At 40.2% G+C, this 17,239-nt stretch overlaps 1 protein-coding gene across 2 annotated transcripts in view; it reads left to right on the top strand.

Moving 5' to 3' along the window:
* Eip74EF (Ecdysone-induced protein E74) overlaps positions 1–17,239 on the top strand; it is a 52,481-nt gene that overhangs the window by 20,324 nt on the left and 14,918 nt on the right. The window contains exon 1 of one of the 2 annotated variants that reach the window (XM_036815077.3): positions 14,188–16,071. The exons of the other annotated variant lie outside the window; for it this stretch is intronic. Within the exon in view, the coding sequence (XP_036670972.3) occupies positions 14,997–16,071 (1,075 nt within the window). The 5' untranslated portion in view covers positions 14,188–14,996. Of the gene's footprint in view, positions 1–14,187; positions 16,072–17,239 lie in introns of those variants that run through there. 2 annotated transcript variants of the gene reach the window in all.

Consider the following 17,239-nt stretch of genomic DNA (forward strand, 5'->3'; position numbering starts at 1 on the left):
TGGGTAAATGTGCGTTAGTTCGCACTGAACAGGGTGCTTTAGTCTACCGATCGTTGGAAATATTCAACTACCAGTTGTCAGAAACTTCAAGAGATTTAAGAACTTAACCTTCTCCTTAGGGATTCAAAATCACTTATTAGAACTCCTTTAAGTATGCTAGAAAAATGTCGTTCTGAACGTCCTTAAAAACTTCTAGGGTTTAAAAAACACTTAAATTTTAGTATAACTTAACTTTCGCCGTAGGGTTTTATAATCACCTATAAGAAATCCTTTAAGTAGGCTTAAAAAAATTTTATTCAGAAAGTTCTATTTAAATATCACTCATATGAACTCCTTTAAGTATGCTACAAAAAATGTTATTTGGAAAGTCATTAGAAACTCTTAGAGATTTAAAAAGACTTTAATTGGTTATGTAGTTTTATAATAGTAATATAATATTATAAAAATTCCTTTAAGAATGCAACAAAAAATGTTAGTCCGAAAGTTCTATTGAAAAGACGCGAGACATCCTTTATTTTTCATAGCATACTTTTATGCAGCTTTATAAATGTTTTGAAATCTCCTGGGATTTCTGTGGCTCCAAAATATACTAAATACTAGGTGTTAATACTAAAATATAAAATACCATCACCGTTTAATCTTAGCCACACACATTTTATTATGATCCTTGGCATTTCCGTACAAAGATATATTAATGAAATACCCAGAATCGCATTTCCCGATAAAGCTCAGCACTTATGGCACCCCTTATCGTTACCAATCACCGACTAGCAGAGACATTGGCTTTCAAATACACGCCAAGAAACAACAACGAACGGAGCAGAAACAACTGCAATTGGCTTTAACTGCAATTGCAACGCAATGAGAATTTCAAATAAAACAAAACTGTGCGAAAACAAAGCAAGCCAAAAGAAGAAAAACGATCGGAAAACAACACAGAACAGCAACAACAAACAATTTAAATTGAAAAAATGTTTTTTTTGCGCCTGTTTGCGCTACCGTCAGACAAGCGGCCATAAACGCCGCCTAACCGCGTCACGCCCCCGCCCCCGCCCCCAGCTGCACCGCCCCTTTTGCCACCGATCGATCGCCGCGGTTCAGCCCGTTGCAACATTGCGGTGGCAGTGTTCGATACGCGCCACATTCTATCAAATAAAATGCGAAATTACAAACAAAAAGTGCACTACGAATATGGAGGTTAAAAAGCGATCCTAATTATTAAGATTATTAAAAAATATGGAATACACTTTCTGACTATATATTTTATCAAAGAAAAATATATACAACTAAGAAATATTTTTTAAAGAATATAAATATTTTACAAATCCACATAAATCTCAAGAGTTTTGAAACCACTTATCAAGCTGTCTGAAAGTATGCTATGATATGATATGCTATTAAATTAGTTGGCATCGATTCGGCATTTATCAGATTGTTTTGATTGAAAATATATCTTAACACACACATCTTTAAAATATATGGGTTTTTATGAATTTTTAAATGTATTGTAATTACAAGTAACTGCCCATCCAGACTTGAGCATAAAACATAAAATCTTTAGGACTACATCTTCGGATTAAATTGCTTTCTTCAGATGTCCTCAAAAGATACTACTGAAAACAAAGTTTTAATCAGAGTAAACTGTCATCTTAACTTTAATCTATATTATAATAAAAATAGAAACGATCTTTTATATATTTTATTAGATTTTAGCTTCAGATGTATATCAAACGTTTCAAAAACTCTTGTGTTTCTAAGATGATAATTTAGTTAAAATATCTAATTCTAAATTCCGAAATAGGTTAGATAGTTTTTCTGTGTGTGCCTGAGATCTGAGCGAATGGCCCTGGTAGGGGGTGATGGCAGGAGAACGGGGCGATAGAAGGGGGGCCCCGGGGGCCAGGAGAACCCAGTGAACTGCCCGTGGGGTAATGGCGAAGCTAACGACAATTCATTGCGATTCTCGAGTGGCAGCGGCGAGTGCCGGACTCGTTGTCGTCCGATGTTGCTGTTGTAGTTGCAATTGCTGCTGTTGCTGCTGTAGTTGCAGTTGCTGGCGAACGGAAGGGGGGGGCCAACGGGCCGAGGGGGGGCACGCATGTTGTCCATGTCCCCATTCGAGTCAAGTGACGTGTTATCTGTCGCCTTCTCTCAGAACTTTGACTTCTATCAGTTGAATGTCGTTGCAGTCGTCGACGTTGCCGCAGTGCAGTTTGCCATAGCAATTGCTATTGCAATTGCAAAATTTGACGCTGCTGCTGCGCTGCTTTTGTTTCTGTTTCTCTATTTTTTTTCAAATGCTGCTACCGCTGGCTATGATCGACGATGCCAATCGATCTCACTCGGGCTACCGTGTTGGCAGCAGACAATGTCTACATTCCCCCCTCCCCCTAACATGCCGCCCCTGCCACTCCCACTGCGCCGCGTTTCAATGTCAGTGTGTCTATTATGCGCCATTATGATTGGTATTATTAGCAGCATGCCATGGAAAATGAAAATGAAAACTGAAAACAGCCAACTGGCAGCGGCAACACTTTCCCTCTCGTTGCTTTCCATTTGCAGCAGCAGCAGCAACATCATCATCTGCAAGCAGCAAGCTGCAAGCTGCAACAGCAACTTGCAACCGACTGCTATGCAGTAATTATTGCACGATCAATTTGCCGGCCATCCATGTCGGTGAAAACTTTCCTTTGGCAACATATTAATAAGACCCGCTTAGCGTAGGCCGGGTGTGGCCAACAAAGTGGTGGCACATCCAGAAATTTCCTACGCCTGTTAAATGTTTTAATTTGCAACAAGTAAGAGGTGGAATAACCTGAGCACAGATTTATTTTACTTGAGCAATAAACTGCATTTTGTGAATTTCATTCACCCCCTATGCTGTGGAGATTTCTAGAAATAATGGTAACACCTTTTTCCATGTTTAAATTGTTTTATAATTTCTAGGGCCCTCTTAATATTATATTATAACCTACCTCAATTCAGTATTGATGATAGACTACTTTATATATTTTTTACATTTTTAAAGCATTTAAATATTTTAATTCAAAAATGTTTTCTGCTTTTCTAAGGCTTCTTTTTAATTTAAATATAACCTACCTCAATTGTGATTTTTTTAAAGAGTACTTTATATACTATATCTAATTTGCTATGAGCTACCTTAATTATTACTACTTTGTAGTTTAATTTGCTAAACCCCAAGGCAATGTTTGTTATAGGTATGTTTACATTTTGTTCAATAAATTTATTTGCAGGCCTAAATTTTATCAAATAAAATAAATGTATATACATAAATATACATAAAAAACTTGTTAAAAATTATAAAGGCTACAAAAAAAGAACTAAGCAAAGAAATACCATCGCAAATAAATGATTATCATCAAACAAATAAAAATATACATGAATGGAAAAGCTTAAAATAAAATGTTAATTTTAAATTATATTAAAAGATAAAACTTTTTTGAATAAGTCCTCAAATTACTAGGGAATGTTTATTTTAAATTATATTAAGAGATACTACTTTTTTAAATAGTTCCCCAAATTACTAGGGAATAATTTACTAATAAATGGAAAGAATGAGGTGTTAGCTTCTTAATTTTGTTCAATTTTGTAGTTTAAAAATCTCTTATAGCACTATTTAAGTTAATCCCACTGATAAGATACATTTCCCTGCGACCCTGGTGCAGTTTTAGTTAATAGTAGTTACTAATAATATAATATATATATATAAGTCAGTTTAGTAGGAAATAGTTCTAAAGTAAAAGGAAAGAATGAGGTGTTAGCTTTTTAATTTTGTTCAATTTTGTAATTTAAAAATCTCTTATAGCACTATTTAAGTTAATCCCACTGATAAGATACATTTCCCTTCGACCCCGGTGCAGTTTTAGTTACTAGCAGTTACTTATAATATTATATATATATTAGTATATTTAGTAGAAAATAATTCTAAAGTAAAAGGGAAGAATGAGGTGTTAGCTCTTCAATTTTGTTCAATTTTGTAATTTAAAAATCTCTTAGAGCATTGTTTAAGTTAATCCCACTGATAAGATACATTTCCCTGCGGCCCTGGTGCTGTTTTAGTTACTAGTAGTTACTAGTAATATAATATATACATTAGTATGTTTAGTAGGAAATAATTCTAAAATAAAAGGGAAGAACGAGGTGTTAGCTTTTTAATTTTTTCCAATCTTTTAATTTAAAAGTCTCTTAGATCATTAAATTAGTTAATCCCGCTGATAAGATACATTTCCCTGCGACCCTGGTGCAGTTTTAGTTAGTAGCAGTTACTAGCGAATCGTCTGGCGGATGAGCATTGCAGCTAGCTGCGCTGGCGTCGCAGTGGCCGTTGGCTGCGCTGCCTCAGTCCGCGCTGTCACCCCCCACACCCCCAAGCCCCCTCCCCCGTGCAGCGTACCGCCTTACCTCTAACGTCGCTGCCCCAATGGCTGCGGTTGACGGCCGTACAGTTAGACGGACGTTTGCTTTGCTTGCACTTACAGCACACACACAGCACACACTCAAACCGCACACTCACACAGCCAGACGAAGTGCATTATAATGGCATTGAAAATCGTTTTCAATAAAACACGTAAACAAACAACAAAAACCGAAAAGCCAAATGAAAATGAAAACGCACGAAAAAACACACAAATGCAAATGCAAATGCAACAGCAACAAAGCAGAAGAAGCTTTGAGTTTGCACTTTTAGTTAATAGTTTTTATAAACAAGCTTGTTTTCTTCCATCCATTTTATTTTACTATTTTTTTTTTTTGCGACGGTAATCAACGCTTAATAATGTGTGAGAATTTCGCTTGGGATTTATGTTGCACTTGTTCGGTTGTTTTTCAATTTTTTTGTTGCATATTCAGCTTGGTTGGCTGCTTTCGACTATAAGTATGTTGTTATTTTGTGTTTCTTTTTTTTTTTGGGAATTTTCCAGTCGAAATGCTCTTTTGAATTTACATTTGTATCTTGCGGACTCACAATAGCTTGAACTTGAAAACGGCCGTTGTAGTTGTTGTTGCCGTTTGTTATTGTGCAGTTTAATCAACTTTTGTCTGTTTGGCGACTGACACTGAGCGAGACGGCGAATGCGGAGCGACGGAGACGGGGAGACTTCGAGAAATGTTTCCATTGAATTTCAATATTCATTAGAAGCCGTCGATCCAAGATCCAAGGGGGCGTACTGGGAAGGATATGGAACGCAACGAACCGGGGTGATATGGGGTCAATTGTTAGACTTGGCAAGTTCGAGAATGTTATGGAAAAGCTATTGTATAATCAAGGCCTTATTATGCTTAGTCTAGCCAGTATTGGCGTTCTACATAAACAGCAAGCCGAAAAACAAATACATCTAATAAATTACTTTAGTGCCGCTTATTACATTCCCCATTATTCGTCTGGAATTGTTTTAAAAACATTTCCTACATTTTAAAGTAGTTTATATACTTGGCATAAGTATTCCAAATACCACTTCAAAAACATATCTTATTTTCAAACATTTATTAAAATTCTTTTAGTATTCTTCATCACTAATGAAGTTTATATACTTGGAATAGGTATGACAAAACCCACTTCAAAAAAATATCTTATTTTCAAACATTTATTAAAATGTAAAATAACTAACCTTAGTTGGGATCACATTCTTTTAGTATTCTTCATCACTATCTTATTTTCAAACATTTATTAAAATAAATAAAAATCAACCTTAGGATAACATTCTTTTAGTATACATTTTTGGACTAAGTATGTCAAATAATAAGAAAAATATGGTGAGGTATTTTCGAAAATGTTTATTTGACCCTTGATCCCAAAAATATTAATAATCCCTATGCCCTTTTCCTAAGAATCCCCACATATGACCCACTAATCCAGCAAGTTCGATACCAAATTCACTGGGGAAACCCTTGCTGGTCAGCCATAGAAATGCTTTGATATTTCAAATCGAGTGTCAAGTGAGCGAAAGTAAAAATTCAAATTGATAGCTTTCGGAAATCGAATGAAAAGCGAGCAACAAAACGGCAAATGCAAATGCAAACCAACTCTCGGCACTCCAACGCGATTCGTTAATTAAAATAAATACTTTCCGCCACGGACGTGGACGTAGCTGGCAAATGATTGTGCCAAAAAATATAAAACAAAATCGAATAAAATAAAATGTAAATAGCAGAGAAGAAACGAAAAGAAAATGGGCGAATGTGAAACTGTTGGCCATGCCACATGTGGCCAGCGTTTTCTTTTCGCTTTTCCTTTGATTTTCTGCATACGCTGGTTGCATGACCAAGAAGTCAGTTACTCAGTTAGTCAGTCAGTGTAACCCGATCCGATCCCAGTCGATCCGAAGGCGATCCAATACGATCCCATCGTATCCGAGCGATGCGATGACGATGACGATGCCAAAAGCGGCCTACTAAGACACTTTTACCCGGCCACCACTGCTGGCTGCCAACTGGTTTTCGGTTTGGCTCGGTCTCTTGCTCTTGGTCTTGGCCAAAAGATACCGCCAATCCGAGCCATGCCGTGCAACGTACAGCGCGGAGCATTAGAAATTGGCCAGCAGATCGATGCTTGGCTTCACACAGAGGAAAACCGGCGAGGAAAACTATGCGAAATTCACTTTCATTATGAATGGCCGAATGGCGCTGCATACAAATGCGGCTCGAGATTCGCGATTGCCGGCCATTGGCGATGGCGACTTGGCTTGGTCATCCAACTTGGCCGGCCAAATCATGGGTTTTCCTTTCTATCACATCGTCGGCCGTCGTTTTTCTGCCAATGGTTGTTGCTGCCGCTAATTGACGGCCTAAACGCTGACATTCAGTGGGCCAAGTTCGATGCAGGCAACGGTGATTATTATGATCAGTTGGGAATTGGGCAGTCTTAGGGTTGGAGAGTAGCTAAAAAAATATATCTTAGATCATTTAACTTATTATTTCTTATACTTTTTTGTAGAATTATTTTCATATGGGTGCCTTTTTAAGTTTTAAAATATATTTTAAATATTTTTGTACAACACACTTATTTATGATATACCAAAATATTACGAAAACCTTGAGTACGGTTATGTAAAATTTATTAAATGAATATTCTAAAACATTTTGTCTCAATTTATACCAGTTAAAAAATCTATAGGTCCATTGATTACTTATTGATGTTAAGGTTTCAATAATCTTTGGTATTCGATATATATTTTTAAGCTCTTATAATAACCACCAATGGAATAAATTAACGTAACCCTCTTCTTTTAAATATATAAAAAATTAAATGAGAATTAAGTACCACCAAGAAGTATAAAATATTTTTTAATGATTTTTTTATATAAAATTCTACCACAACTTAAAAAAAATATAAATCGGAGAGTAAATAATCTTGTCAAACTCAATTTGTATTTCATGATTTTTGATAGATGAATTATTTTTTATAGTCCTTAAACATTTTAAATCCATTTATTATTTATTTGAAGGCCGTTAACTATGACAATTTCAATTTATTAAACAAAAATTCGATATACATTTTATTCGATTCCTCGATAGTTTAAAAAGTAGCTATCTTTTGATAGATTATCCCCCTAAGCTTCCTACTTAAGAACCCCGATCAAAAGATACTTCCATCCGTATCCCCAATGTGTCCGGACCTCAGCTGCCCCATTAGTTTTCATGACGCTGCCCCGAGGGCCTGTCTACATGGACCTGCATGTGGCACTCAGCTGGAGACCATTATGCTTGCCACATCAAATCAAATGGCTAACTGAGCTGAGCATAGATGTTGCAAGTTGCAAGTTGCTGGTGTTGTAGTTGTTGCTGCCATTTAGCGCGATTGACGGCAGGTCCCAGGCCAAGACAGACTGCAATTGGAAGTCGCCAACTAACACATTTCAGGTCTTCAGCTTCAACTTTTCCCTCCCTACCCCATCGATTGCCCTGCTTTTTTCCTGCGCGTTTCCATTTCGCATTTTCGCTTTCATTTTCTTTTTCTTAGCAAGCGAAATATTTTTGTGTTTTTTTTTTATAAGCGAGAAAATCGAAAGTTTTTCCCCAGACCATAATGCAAAAAGAAAGTGCAAGTGCAGCAGCTGAAGCTGAAGCTGAAGCTGAATCGACGGGGCTTGAGGGGGTGGCTCAAAGGAAAGGAAAAGCAAAACAATGCCAATGGGGCGTATGAGCAACTTGTTTTCGGGCCAAAATGTAGGATGAATGCCATTGTTTTGCGGCTGACGACAACGACGAGTTTTTCCAGCTACCACTTGGAGTTTTTTCATTGCGATGTCGATGTTGTTGTGCCATTTTCGTTGTCAAGTGCAAGTGTAGCTGGGTTTGCTGGTCAAATGAGCAGTAAAACAGTTACTGCGATGGCCAACAGCGGAATAATGCTGCATGCAGCACAATCAGCAATTTCCTTTCGGTCTGCTCCGTCTGGCGCTTTCGATTTCGTTTAATTAAAACGCATAAAAGTTGACTCCAGCTTGGATGTCATTGCCTAGGATGGGATTTTAGATGGTGGTGGTACACCATTCCCCCCTAAACGACAATCTCTTGGCTCGTCATTGGCAGTGAAAAGCAGATATAGAGCCAAAAAACAGTGGTTTTCTTATCATTGACATTGGGGGGGAAAAAATTTGCCCGCTTCAGCGTCAAAAACTTGTCATCATCATAATTCTTAATCATGATGTGAAGTCTGCATTGCACTTTGATCATTTTTTCTGCGTATACTTTTTTCTTGTACGTCATTTCAATAACAAGTTAAGAACTCGCGCACCCAAGTCGCGGTCAAGGTTTTGGTCTAGAGCTCTTGGCGGCCCGAAAAAGTTGACACTTGTAATGGCCGCTTTACATGCTAAATAAACAAGCGGATTACTCATACGCCGCGTTGCCACTGCAATTAAAGATGACTTGTGGTTGTTCTTGGCACTTGCGGTCTCGCCATTTAATTCTTTTTGCTTCTGCTGATGGTCAAGACCAAGCTGCACCCATTTCGGTTTCATTTTCGCCAATTTGATGGCTGAAAATGGGGAAACAATTGAAACTTGCTGAAGGCTTCGACCGAGAGATAATGAAAATCTGCTGAATTGAATTGTTTTTTGACTGTTGCTTTAATTTGCAGCAGCAAAAGGTGAATGCCATTTGAACATGTGTTTTCACTCTCTCTCTTGAGGGCTGCAGAAACTTCCTGAAGATTTGTAGAAAGCTTTTGGAATTTATTTAGGTATCGCTTAGCAAAATTTGTTTTCTTTTATAAAGACAATAACCAAACCATACTCATAAATATCTAACAAAACTGACTCATCGTTTGGCAAAACCCACCACCTACCGATTCCTTTCCAATCCATCAGAAAACCTCTTTGACAATATAAAATGCATCAGGCTCCCCATCAAATGGAGCGTTAAAGCTCCATTCACCAACAGGTCACGAGTTTGCAGTTGATATCGGGTATCCATCAGACTGCAGCATCTTCCTAATCTCGTCAAGCATCAAAGTCGCAATCATCAATTCGACGACATTATAAACGTCGCTCGTTTAACCCACAAGGGTCCTTTTTCCACCCGCAATCCCATCCCATTTTACTGGTGAGACAAAGAAACTATACGGACAATTTTTCGGCAAGATTACGAGCGATGAACAAAGAGATATCCCCACTTCCCCCATCGAAGCCGTAACAATTACAAAGTCTGCTCTGCTTCTATTTTTGCACTGTCGAAAATGTATGGAAATACAATATTTATTTTGGAAGGAGAAGATATTGATTAACAAGTAAAACTTTTTTATTTTGTCTGGGAATTTTTAATGTAATTGGCAATTCAACCTGTGATAACCTCAAGAAACCTTAAGATGGAAACATTTATTTTTCTTACCTTATTGTTTTCAAATAAAACAGTTTTTAGATGTACCATTTCCAGGTAGTTTGGTTAGTTGAATAATTTTGAATCAGTTTAGTTAACACAGATATTTTTGACACATATTTTCACGAAGACTTTTAAACAGCAGGCTAAATCTTGATGGTTTTTGCTTAAATCGTTGTTCTGTATTTGAAAAGCATATGAATATATAAAAAGAAAGATATATACATGTTTATAACGGACAAATCCCAACTAATTATAACATTATCGAACCCTTTTCACATGTATTATAACCAGCTGGTTAAATCTAGTTATTGATTTTAAATAAGGTTAGTTTATAAGGTCATTTGGCACATATTTTGCCACACCAATCCTTTAATCCTAGTTTGGAATTTGAATATCATATCGATATATAGAAAGAGAGGTAGCTGCATGTTTGTGGCGAACAAATACCAACTGATTATAACTTTCGGATGACATTTTGCCTTGTGTACCTTAACTTCTTTGGTGCGAAGGCGAGGAAGAGCAGCAGGTTTTGTCGCCTTGTCGTTTCCATCGTAATCCGGTGATGGAAAGGGGGACTTGGGAGGGTAGGGTCGCGGAGATTGCGATTGTGATTCTGTTTCTGTTTCAGCTTTCAGCTCCAGTCTGCAGGTTAGTCAGTCAAGTCGGTTTGTCAGTTAGTCAGTCGCTGGGTCGTTCGGCATGTCACTCCAGTCGGTGCGACAAATTTCGGTGGGTTTGAGTGCTCGGCGCGTGTATTAGATGATATGAGGTCATTCACTGCTGTTTACACCGAAAACTTCGTCTCCGCCACCGACAACGCTGCTGCGCTGCCTTCCTCGGTTCAGTTGCCGAAATTTCTGGATGACGCTGCGCTCAATATACCATATACAATATACAGTTTGCTTGCCGCGTCTGTGTGTTGGTGGGGCTGTGCTGAAAGCTATAGACGAACCGAAACGAAACCCCAAACTGTTGCCCTGCTTATACATTTCCGACATCCTCCTTGCCCATCGTCCGTCTGTCTGGCGGTAGGTGGCGCTTTTGTTGTCCTCCAGCTTAGCACAGTGGCGCCAGGATCATTTTGTACCGTCTTTGTAATATCAGGGATCAAAATACTACCATAAATATCTTTTATCGAAGTTTGTCTTTCTAATCACATTTTTATTTTTATATTATTAACTGTATTTACAATCTGTTATTAAAAATGATCAAGTGGCTATCCGGTTTAATCCGATTCACTGTTGTACAGATTAATTAAAACAATTTTTCTTGAATCCCAATAAATATTCCTTAATACATTTTATTTCTCACTCTGTATGCAAATATTTATAGGTTTTACAACTTGTAGCGTTATGAAGTCACTCACTAAAATAATAATTTTACTAAAATTCTGATAAGGAAAACATCTCTATGAAATTTTTTTTACCGATCATGTTTGCAGCTAATCTTAATACATATATTCTTTACTTAATTTCCAAAATTGTGTTACAGTTGTGACTTTGTAATTTGGAAGACATTTTTAATGAGCAGGTTTTATTAATGCAGTTTTAAATTCCTTAAAGAAATTTTAATGAGTTCATAAAATACATTTATCTCATTCGCATTAATGCGGGATTAATCAAATCCCCAGACTGTTTTCCTAGAAATCTCGTAACGGAAATATATTGCAAGTTGAGCGCCTTACAGCGTTCTAATGTACAGCGATACTTTTCTTCAATGCAAGCATTTTCCCATCTTCAACGTATCGAGCAGCTTTCCAATCGAAGCAACCAGTGTGCAGCATTTGTCGTTAGCTGTTCAATGACTTCTGTTGAAACATGAATCGACTACACAGGCGACACCCAAACCAAGCCCCCCGATTCCTATTCCGATTCCCAAGGAGTCAAGGAGCTGTGGCCAAAAGAGGAGCAGGAGTGGAAGCTTCCACCGGGCGGAGCAGAGCCACCTAATGCGCTTCCTCTTCAACAAATTCTTTTACGACTGGCTGTCTGTCTGTCTCAGTCCCCGCTCTTTCAGCTTCTTCTGGAAAAAGGAGCCGTCGGCGGCAGTCAAGCCCCAAACGTTTCCCCCAGGTCCATTCTACTGATCCCAAACCCTTGCCTTTGTTGCTAAATCTTACACAGAGAGAAATAAATAATAATAATAAATGTTCTTTTGAAAGTCAATAAGAACACCTCTGTAGGTGTATTATCAATTTCAAATTCATTTTTTTAAAACAACAACAACAAATAAAAACAAATTATCTAAGATACCGTTTAAATATAAACCACTTTAAACATTGAAAAAAAAAATATTTTATTATCTGTTTAGAACACAAAAGTTTTAACTACCGCTCATGAAAGAATGATAACGTTGTTTAAAAAATATTCCTATATTTTTGTAAGTCCTATTAATACTAGGTAGTATAAAGTGTTAGTTCTAGTTTTTTTTTCTGAGTGCATCCTTAGTTGTCGGTACATTGGACTCATTTCGCACGCACACACTTGCACTTTGACGGGCGCACACAGACAAAGCGCTATTGCAAAAGTATGTCTGTGTCGACGTCGCCTCATTTAGCTTCTCCTTTTGCCTTCTGCCTGCTGTCCCGCCACCTGCCACCACCCCCTTGCAATTCCTCCCAGGTCCCCTAACCCGCCCCCTTGCGTCTACGCCCTCGCTGTTTCTAAAAACAAAACTCTTCCTTCTGCCGCTCCTCCATCGTCTTCTTCTTCTTCGCCGTCTACTTGCTCTGCTTCCTTTATTTGCAACATACATTATATGCCAACCAAGAGCGGAAGAGAGGGGAGAGGGGTAGGGAAGAGAGTGCTGCCTGCCCGCTCGCACACTTGCAATCGCAATCGGCAATGTAAATGGAAAGGCCCCCAACAACACTAAGCAAACGGAAAGTGAAAATTTGCTCCACTGAAACAGACAGCGAAAAGAGAGTGAGAGCGTGAGAGAGCTCTGCTGGCTGTGCCTCTCTCACAAAGACAGGGAAAAGCACTTACATATGTACACTTGCATTGAGTCATAATCGTGTCGATTGCAGCAGAGACGTCGGCTCTCTCCCTCTCTCTCTGCTTCTCTTTCCCCACCCAATCTTCACCCTTCGTCCTTTATCCCTCCACCTTATCCCCATTTTGAGCACCTCTCTTTTGAGACAACATAGACCAGATGATCGCTTAGCCCTTTTGACGTGGCCTGACCCATTTGGCGAGCCACCGATAGCCTTCTCCAGAGAATTGGGGAGAATCGCAAAGAGAGGGCGGAAGAAAAGGGAGCAGAGCGCAGAGAGTGGAGAGCACTGGGTCTGGGTCGCTGGCTGTGATTGTGATTGTTGTTGTGTTACTTTTATTTTTAATCGCTCTCGATGTGTAATGATCTTAAAAGGGAAATAATCAGGCCTTTGTTGGGGCATCGGGAAAATGCTGTAATTTATTTAATTGAAATTAAGAGCGTCGCAATTCTAAAAATAGTTTGTGTAATATTCGTATCAATGCGAAAGTGGTTTGTTTACCAGAAAGCAATGATTTATTTATTACTACTTTTTGTTTCAAAGAGGTTTTATTGGATTTTATAACGCGTGTTTTAAGAAATAACAAATGTAGGTATTCTTATTTGCGTTCCTATTGCTCATAAATATACTTTTTCATGTATGGTAATATTAGTGGTAATTCTTCCAATAAAATTGTTGTATGAAATAAAAAATATTAGCTTGATGATCTTAGATTTTTATCTATAGATGGAGTGTTACAAAAGTCTCTAGAAAATTCATATTGGGTTACCAATTACCATACGTAGATAACTATTCTTGTAACTAAACATCTATGTATATAAAAGAGACTCCAGAGATCATTAAAAAAGATCATAGGATAAAAATCTCTTGGCTCTTATAGACTGTATTTTCGACAGAAATTCTTTCCGTAGAAATCTATCACCCTAACCTAGTGATCAATTTCTAAAGAGTTGCAAGTTGGATTGGTTTTTTTCCTGTGCAGTTGAAAGTAATCCTAACTTGACAACATTCTTGAGGGACTTGCTACTGTGACCGCCCCTCTGCCCTCCCCTCACCCCCTCTTGCCAATCCCCTCGAGAATTGCATGCAAATGCGCATGTGGCACACAAATCCCCCCAAACATGCACACACACATACACGCAGTCATGGTTGCAACTGGGTGGGGGTGGGGGCAAAGAGGAAGACGCAGCACAGAGAGAGCTCCAAACATTCGGACGCTCTATCTCCCGATTACGTTTGTTTGCCATTTTTGCGCTCTCTGGCAACTTTTTTCGCAATACCAGCGGCAGAGCAGCGGCGGCAGCAGCGTCGTCGTCGATTCAGTCGTGCATTCGTTCAGTCGGCGTAAGCGAGTCGAGCGAGCGAGCCCCATTCAGTCCGCCGATTCAACACCTCTCTCTCTCCGCCTCTTCATCGCGCCTCTTCGCTCTTTTGCACCTGTGCAAGTGTGTGTTTCTCCCGCGGTGCGTGCTGTGTGTGTGTGTGTGCGTGAGCGGGGGGCACTGGGTGCATTGGTATTGGGGCATCGGTGAGTGGGGCGCGCGCGCGCTTTTGCTTGCCGCAGCATCGCAGTCGGCGTCGCTGCTGGCGTCGGCGTTGGCGTCGCCGTCGACGTTTGTTGTTTGCGCCTAACAAACACTCGCAGCGGTTTTTGTGCTGACTTTAGATTTTAGTTTTGCTGATACCGTAAGAGATAAATGACGTGCCGCCGCGGAGCGACGAATTAGCGGCCCAAAACAGAAATCCAGCAGTCAAAACACAAACAGTTAAATAGCAAAAAAAAAACAGAAGCAAGCAACAAGCAAATGTTTGTTTGGCCCACCAACAAACATAATGTAATAGCTTAAAAATAGCAAAAATGTGTTTAAGTTTAAGCCAGCAAGTTAGTCTAAAAACGTCCACGATTAGTGCAAAAAAGTTCAAAATGTTATGAAAGTTTTCAAAATCAAACAAATACCTCAGCCGTAAAAAGAAGTAGAAACAAACAAACAAACAACGAACCGAGTGCAAAAACTTAGTGCAATTTGTCCAACAAAAGAAAGAAAAGTAAATCCCCCAAGAGCAGACATAAGAATCATGTCTAGAGAGTGAAACGTTGCGTATACGCAATATCGCTGAACCCCATTAGCGCAGACATCACGCATACGCCGCGTCGTGCAAAATGATTATGGTGCAACATTTGGTGGCCGCCTCGGCGCACAATTTCGCCAGCCAGGCGGCGGCGGCCCTCGTCAATGTGTCCAGCTCCAGTTCCAGCTCTAGTTCCAGTTCGAGTTCGAGTTCGAGTTCCTCCTCCTCGCTGTCCCTCTCGTCCTCCTCCAGCAGCTCCTCGCTGTCATCGGCCACGCCCACGCCGGTGGCCTCGCCCCTGACGCCTACATCGCCACCGCCGGCAGCAGCCGCTCCAGCAGAAGCCTCACCGCCAGCAGGAGCTGAGTTGCAGGAGGAGTTGGAGCCGAAGCAGGAGGATGCAACGTTAAAGGATCGGGATGAAAAGAAGGAGGAGGAGGAGGTCAATGGGGAGGAACCAGGTGCCATAGTTGATACCGAGTCAGTGATGGCGCGGCAAAGTCCAAGTCCAGCTGCGTCCACCAAAGTCCCCGAGTCACTAGAAGAGATTTCCCCCAAATCGCCACCACCCAAAAAGGAGCAGGCGGAGGAGGAGGAGGAGGAGTCCGAGTCCATAGCATCCGACTGTCGCGAGTTCAAAGTGCTCTACAATCACCTGAGGCAGCAGCAGCAGCATCATCCCACCTCCTCCCCAGCCCCCTCCTCGCCGGACAAGACGCGCAGCACCCTGGACGATGTGTCCAAGATCCTGTGGGAGCGCAAGCAGCAGTTGCAGCGCAGCTCGGTGATCACCGCGGCACCCACTGTGCACCATCAGCAGGCCCAACAGCCAATGAGCGACATCGAGGACGAGGAAACGCTGGAGGATGTGGACGATGCGGATGCGGATGTGGAGGCGGATGCCGAGGACGAGGAGCTGCTGGAGCAGTACCAGGATGGCTACGACTCGCCGCTGGACCTGTCGCTGGGCAGCGCCACCAGTGTGGCCGCTTCAGCTGCCGCCGCAGCCGCTGCCGCCTCGGCGGCCAGTCGACGACGCGGACGCACTTACTCCGGCACGGAATCCGACGACTCCGCGCAGTGCGAGCGGGCGAGGATGCGCCTCAAGCCAGAGCGGAAGGCGGAGCGATCGGCGGCCTACAAGAAGAGCTTGATGAAGCGATACTGTAAGTGGCCAGATATATTAAACAAGGGATTGAATATAAACTGGGAAAGTTCCTTACTTAAAAACATTTTTATTTTGGACTCCTTAAATTCCTTGGAATCTAAACCTTGATCTTAAAAATAACTAAGTAAAAGAATACCTTTGTAATTGGCAAATATATACATTTATCGTTTAAATAATGAGTTATTAAACCCTTAAGTTTCAATATTTTATTGTAATTCTTAACGAGCAAACAGAAATTTATGATTTAAGAAATATCTTGTTAGGATCTTATTTACTTTGCAGTAATTAATATTACTAGAAACAAAAATTTCTTAGAATATACACAAACAATTTCATAATTCTAAGTATGTTAAACATACAAACATATTTTCATTAACAAAATCTATTTTTATGAGGTATCCCCACAATTTAGTATTATAAATATCAACTTCTTTCTCTATTCTACCAAAAATAGATTCCATTTAAATTTATTATTCACCATTCCGAATGTTTGTTGTGTTTTTATACAAATATTATAATAATTAAGAGGCAATGAATCAGCAGTCTGCCGTCCAACTCCCCCATCTTTCACTGGCCGAAATTGTGAAATGTCAATTTGGCAAGAGCAAGAAATGTTTGTAACGAAAAACAATGCAGGGAAAAAGAGTGGGGCAGCCAGAGGCGAAATAAACATTATTTAAAATAGCGCAATTTCCGCCGGCGGCGCTGCGTTGAGAAGCGGTAGAAGCGGTAGAAGCGGCGGCGGTAGAAGCAGCGAGTCTACGTCAACGGCTTCGTAACAGTTTCCTAACCCACCTCAACAATTTTATTGATTACTTGAGGCGGCAAACGCCACGCAGAGAGCATAAAATAAAAAAAGAGAGCGGCCCCGTCTATAAACTATTGCGCTCAGCTGGCTGGGTTTCTGTTTCTGTTCCTGGTATCTATGTATTGGTATCCGTATCTTTGGCTCTCCGCTCGCTGCATTCGCTAGTTTGTAACGCGTATCTGTGAGTCTGCCTTTTGGTTTTCGGGCTGCCTGTGTGTCTTGGTGTGGAATAGTTTCCCAGTCACTTGCTCTAAAACTGCCACAGCAACTCGCCAACTTGCGACTGGCAACTGCTAAATGAGCTGGAGTCTCCGACTTGGTCTTCAGTATCTGTAGCTGTATCTGTATCTGTAGCTGT

The sequence above is a fragment of the Drosophila suzukii genome, chromosome 3 (genome assembly GCF_043229965.1).
Source record: "Drosophila suzukii chromosome 3, CBGP_Dsuzu_IsoJpt1.0, whole genome shotgun sequence".
NCBI classification, from domain to species: Eukaryota; Metazoa; Arthropoda; class Insecta; order Diptera; family Drosophilidae; genus Drosophila; species Drosophila suzukii.